Genomic DNA, 6,583 nt, shown 5'->3' on the forward strand with positions numbered 1-6,583 from the left:
TCATGTGCTCGGGCTTGAATGATTTTTTTCCACTGTGGTAATACAGTGTAAAATCATCATAACAAGTGGCCAATCAAAATGCTCTGTAGTTGTTCCCTCCCACTCGATATGATTATATCTAGGACAGTCATCTTCTCGTACATGCTAATGTTAGTGCTGTCTGAAGTGGACTTACAACAAAATGCTGACTGTATTTGTTTTACTTCTGATGCTCAGACTGAGTCGTAAGTATATGTAAAACTTTCAAATGTGTTCAAGATGTATTTTAAGTTCAGCACAGGGCATACATTTTATTTCCTGGTTGTTAATAACCAACATGTATTTCTTTATTGTCTTCAGGATGCACAGACGATCAGACCTTTGAGACAAAGACTGTTGGTGCTGGAGGTGATGTGAAGCTGACGTGTCCCCGCGACAACTCTTGGCTTAAAACACACTTATTTTGGATCAGGCTAGTTTCTGGAGCCTTGCCTGAAGTTTTGGGAGGAACATATCCCTTTGAATACGACGGTGTTATTGAAACTCCTGGCATCACAGCAAAACAAGAGCCTGGAACATTTGTCCTGATTATCAATCAAACACAGCTCAGTGATTCTGGACTTTACTTTTGTGTTAAACAAAGAACACTTAAAATGACCCTTTTGAAAGGAACATTTCTGACAGTTACAGGTAAATAAAATACACCAGGTAAACTTTAATATTCTATAAAATGTACATTGTTAATAGGAAAGCGTTTATAATTGTAACTAGTGAAGCATGTTTATTTTCTGGTTTGAATTTCTCAGGACGTGCACCTGACATCACTGCCGTCATTCAAGACGTATCCTCTGATCCAGTCCGTCCAGGAGACTCAGTGACTCTGCAGTGTTCACTCCTCTCTGACTCTGACTACAAAACATGTCCAGGAAAACACAGCGTGTTCTGGTTCAGATCCGGATCAGATGAATCTCATCCCAGTGTCATTTACACTCTTGGAAACAGAACAGATGAATGTGAGAACAGTCCTGAGGCTCGCTCTCCACAGAAATGTGTCTACAGCTTCTCTAAGACCGTCAGCTCCTCTGATGCCGGGACTTATTACTGTGCTGTGGCCACATGTGGAGAGATACTGTTTGGAAAAGGAACTAAGCTTAACATTGAAGGTAAGTTAGAATTTCATACAAATCATTGATTATAATTAATTTAGAATCTGGTTAAATCCATTGGATTGATGCGACACAAAACTTTTTTCTTATCAAAAACCTGCTAACTCTCAGTGTTTTCTAGATTCGTCAGCAGACGACATGCAGCATTTGGAGAAGACCGATACAGTTATATTTCTGTTATCAGCTGCTTTGGCTTTAAGTCTGATTGTCATCGCCTTCCTGATTTATACCATCAAGACAAAATGTTGTAACGGTAATTAAAATTTCTCATCCATAAATCTATCAAACAGTATTCAGCAAAATATTAACTTGTTGCCTCTTAGTGTAGATTAACGTTCTCCATCTTTGGTTTGATTGTTTTAACACAGCTGCTGTTGCTCTGCCCACAAATGCTGCAACAGCCAGAGCCGAGCAGCCAAGTCAGCAGGTAAGATCTATAAAGAAAAGATGAAATGAAAAGAGATTTTGGATCTTCCATCTCAAAACCTTTTTCTGTGTGTTTCCTCAGAGAAATGAGGACTCATTGGTTTATTCTGCACCAGCCTTTTCAAAGAGAACTGGCAAAGCAGAGAGAACGAAGAAGAAGAGGAACGTAACAGCAGCAGAGGGAGAGACTATCTACAGCGATGTCAGGGCTTTTGTGTAGACTAACAATCCAAACAATGCAAGGATTTTCTCATTAAAGCAATCATATATATTTAATATACATTTTTGGAAGCCTGTGTAAAAATACTACTTAACAACCATGTGACCACAGCATAACGATAACATTTCATTTGGATAACCTTAAAAATGTTTGTGTATCTTTGACATTATATTTTTGCTAATCTGTTTGCTGTCAGTTTTGGATTTTTTCTATGCTATTATTTTTCTTATTATTATTTTAGACTATTAAAAAGGGGAGTTTTTTCATTATGATTTGAAAATATTCACATTTTTGTGTCAATGCAAGGCAAAAATTGTTTTAATAAAAGACTGTGATGTTTGTGGATTTGTGTTGCTTCCTTCCTCAAAAGGCAGACTTTTATTTTGAAAAAGATCTGTGGTTGTAATTCAATCAAGCTGCACCATTTTCAGATTCTTAATTTCATAATCGCATCAATTTAATTATTTAGCAATGATATTTTGTACTGTCCTTTAAAAAGAAATCAGAAGTGATGGACTGAGTTTCTCGTATAAAGTCTGCATTACAATAAAGAACTCTGATAACGTTCCATTTTTTCTGACATAATGGGAACAATATGGATTAGCTCAATGCACCGCTGTGTAAGTGCAGTCTCACAGAGCTGCTAGCATGGCTGTAAAGTCTTTAAGATGTGATGTCTGTCACTGCAGAACAGCAGTCAGATATAATGGCATTAAAGGCAGTGGTGTAGTGCAGGGTATACACGGGTATAAGGCGTATACCCACTTATTCATCAGTCAGCATTGCATATACCCTCTTATCCCCTTGCAACATTCATGTATGCAAGCCAAATTGCCCAATTATCTTTCATAGGATGGTGGCATGCATGACCCACCCTAAGCTGCCTCTCATTGGCCAGTACTCATTATGCAGGACTGATGAGCCAATCAGAGGCAGAGTAGGGCGGGTGATACCTGGGAAAAGAATTATTGCCTAACGGTAATTTTGTTAGTTCACTTTTAAACTATTCGCCGTTAGAATACGCTATGTAACGTTTATGAACAGCCAGGTAAGATGAAGCGAGCTATTCAAACAAAAATGTCCTTTCTCAATTGCAAATGTCCTTGCGAATCTACACCAGCCAGCAGCTCAGCTAATCTTAGCAATGCTAGCAGCTCCGTTAGCCCAGACTCTGGGAGCGCGCTCGGTCCGTCCCCCACCCCTGTTGCACAGGATGCCCATGCTGCCTCTTCACCCACAGCTAAAGATGTCAGTACAACGGCTGATGAAGACGTCAACTACGGTGCGTGGGTGCTTTTTTATTGCTGAAGCTTAAAAATCAAGATTACTGGGGTGACTTTCCACATTTGAATAGCTTGTGGTCATTGTTTACCTTGTTACATTTAGGCTATAGCCTGTCAGTCAATCATGTTTGTTGTTTTTCTGTAGACATCTCTCACTAGTCTGTGGGGCAGTATTGGGTCAGTAATTTCATAATTTCATAATCCTTATTCCCTGAGGTCAAGCAGCAGAAAGTATGTGACAATGTGCAAATACTACTGGCCCATTTTTGGGTAAACTAAATAGAGTAGTCTTACATGTCACTGTTTATAAAACAGGGCGTCTATCCTTTGCTGAATGGGCTGCTCAAAAACAGGGCATGAATTAAGAGTATACCCACTTCTCCAAGGATCACTACACCACTGATTAATGGGTAAAATAAAAGCCCTTCTCTGTTAAATATTTCAGTAAGAGCATGAATGGTTTTACACTTAATGAGGACAAGAACTAGTGTGGCAGGAAATGCACTTTGAACGTCAGCGATAACCAATCAGATGCATTCTCTGGCCTGACCTTTCAGGACCACGTTGACGCCTCGCTCTGCAAAATAACAATTTTTACATCAGTGTAATCTTGTTTTCAATCAGAAACCTGATACTTATTATACAGATCAGTCCCGCATTACTTTCATCATGAGTTTATGTTCTGACAAGGCAGCTTCCTGGTCATCAGCCATCTCCCTTAATAACCACACTTTGTGTGCAGACTTTCATGCTTTTACTGCTGAAATGCGCAAGGTTTTTGATCATGCCGTTAAAGGGAAAGAGGCAGTTAGTCAGCTCTTGTCACTCTCCCAGGGAAGAAATTCTGTTTCTCAATATGCTTTAGATTTTGGTGTTCTAGCAGCAGAAAGTGGTTGGAATGAGTCCGCGCTTCAGGGAGCTTTTTTAAAGGGACTTTCTGAGGAGATGAAGGCTGGGCGGACGGCAGGCGATGGTGAGGAGTAGATGTGGTGCTGGTGGCCCTCTGCCTCTCTGTTCTCTCCCTGCGTCTCTCCCTTAGCCTATTGTCTAGTCTTGTGGCTAAACCTATTAGCTCCTCTAACGAGGAAGTTTCATCCCTGGCTGCCAACTCATCCTTAATCTCCTCCAAACGCATCCAGCTGAGAGGTACTTTGCACTGGACACTCTCCCTGTACATGTTTTAGTTGACTCTGGGGCTGATGACAACTTCGTTGACTCAGGTTTGGTTCAGCAGGCTAACATACCTTTGGTTATTTTACCTGAACCTAAGAATGTGTTGGCCTTATGTGACTAATCGTACTGCCCCCATTTCTGTCACTCTTTCTGGTAACCACACTGAGACAGTTGAATTGTACGTTATTCCCTCACCTACCACGCCCATAGTTTTAGGTCTTCCCTGGCTTAAGCTACATAACCCTCATATAGACTGGTCTACTACTTCCGTTACTTCTTGGAGCAGCTCCTGTTACCAAAACTGCCTGAAGTCAGCTATTCCAGTTAGTATTTCTATCTCCCAGTCTTCACCTGAAGACATGGACCTCTCAGCTGTCCCCAGTGCCTATCATGACCTTAAGCAAGTGTTCAGCAAGGATAGAGCTTTGTGTTTGCCCCCACATAGACCATATGACTGTGCTATTGACTTGCTTTCTGGTGCCCCCCTGCCTTCCAAGAAACTGTATAACCTGTCCAGACCTGAGAAAGATGCTATGGAGACTACATCATCTACATCAAGGACTCATTAGCTGCAGGTCTCATCCGCCCATCATCATCCCCTGTCGGTGCAGGATTTTTCTTTTCTGAAAAGAAGGACAAGACTCTTCGTCCCTGCATCGATAACAGATGTCTGAATGATATAACTGTTTAAAACAAATATCCTCTGCCTCTTATCGACTCTGCCTTCACCCCCCTCCATGACGCAGGAATCTTCACTAAACTGGACTTCGCAACGCTTACCACTTGGTAAGAATAGGAGGGGACGGGAGGGGGACGAATGGAAGACTGCTTTCAACACTCACCTGGGTCACTTTGAGTACCAGGTAATGCCTTTTGGTCTCACCAATGCTCCGGCTGTGTTTCAGGCCTTAATCAATGACGTTCTCAGAGACATGTTGAACAGATTTGTTTTTGTCTGTTTAGATGACATTCTGATTTTTTCTAAAGATGTTGATGAACACATTGTCCATGTACGAGCGGTCTTGCAAAGGTTGCTCGAAAACAAACTGTTTGCTAAAGCAGAGAAATGTGAGTTGCATGTGTCCACTATCTCCTTCTTGGGGTTTGTTATTGAGAAGGGCCAGCTGAAGCCAGATCCGGCCAAGATTAAGGCTGTGCTCGACTGGCCAACACCTGAGTCCCGTAAACAGCTCCAGAGGTTTCTGGGGTTCGCCAATTTTTACAGAAGGTTTATTAAGATCTACAGCCAGCTGGTGAGCCCCTTAACTAAACTGACTTGTGTAAAACGTTCTTTTGAGTGGTCATCTGAAGCTCAGACTGTTTTTGATAGACTTAAGACCATGTTCTCTTGTGCACCTGTGTTAGTTCACCCAGATCCTGACTTACAGTTTGTAGTGGAAGTTGACGCCTCTGACTCAGGTTTTGGGGCCATCCTGTCACAACGTTCCCCTGTGGACCAGAAGCTCCACCCCTGCGCCGCCTTCTCCCGACGGCTCACTCCAGCCGAAAGAAACTATAATGTGGGGAATCGAGAGCTCCTTGCTGTGGTGCCTTGTTTGGACTGACCATAAAAAACTGTCTTATCTTCGTTCTGCACGCAGACTCAACTCTCGCCAGGCTCGGTGGGCTTTGTTTCTTGGAAGATTCAACTTCACCGACCTGGGTCCCGGACCATCAAACCTGGTGCTCTCTCTCACCAGTTTGCACCCCCAGTGGAAGACATCCCTGAGGAAACCATCCTGCCGTCCACTTGTGTGGTCGGGGCGGCCAGTTGGGAGATCGAGCGTGTGGTTCAGGAGGCCAACCAAGTTCATCCTATACCTGTATACGAGCTGTCCTTCAGATCGTCTCTTCGTTCCCCCTCCTCTGAGGTCCCCAGTGCTCCAGTGGGGGCACTCTTCTAAGTTGGCCCTCCATCCTGGTTATCATCACACACTCTCCCTGCTGCAACAGCGCTTCTGGTGGCCATCTATGACTGCCGACACCAGGGAGTTTGTTGCCGCCTGCTCCGTTTGTGCCCGTAGTAAGTCCTCCAACCGAGCTCCAGCTGGTCCCCTCCTTCCCTTGCCCATACCTCATCGTCCCTGGTCACACATCGCAGTGGACTTCGTTACTGGGTTACCACCATCTATGGTAACACAATTATTCTGACTATTGTTGACCGTTTCTCTAAAGCAGAAAGAAAAGCAGAAGAAAAAAAACCTGGATGTTTTCACACAGTGAACAGGAATAGAGGAGGAGGAGGAATAGAGGACAGTGTCACTTTAGCTGCAGTGTAGGTTGTGGCCTGCAGGTTCAAGGACAGTGGAGAGAGGAGAGGAACTGTGGTGAAAACC

General features: G+C 43.2%; 1 protein-coding gene across 1 annotated transcript; it reads left to right on the plus strand.

The window, feature by feature from the left end:
• Positions 1 to 332: 332 nt before the first annotated feature.
• Positions 333 to 6,151, plus strand: LOC138598488 (uncharacterized; the record flags this gene model as incomplete). The annotated part of the gene is made up of 5 exons (XM_069670283.1): positions 333 to 669; positions 786 to 1,120; positions 5,366 to 5,500; positions 5,636 to 5,767; positions 5,849 to 6,151. Coding segments are annotated over 5 exons (1,242 nt in total), but the record flags the coding sequence as incomplete, so codon positions are not given.
• Between the last annotated feature and the right edge of the window lie 432 nt (positions 6,152 to 6,583).

Source organism: Semicossyphus pulcher, unplaced genomic scaffold, assembly GCF_022749685.1.
Source record: "Semicossyphus pulcher isolate SPU_LCO1_2020_fin unplaced genomic scaffold, fSemPul1.0.p SCAF_2, whole genome shotgun sequence".
NCBI classification, from domain to species: Eukaryota; Metazoa; Chordata; class Actinopteri; order Labriformes; family Labridae; genus Semicossyphus; species Semicossyphus pulcher.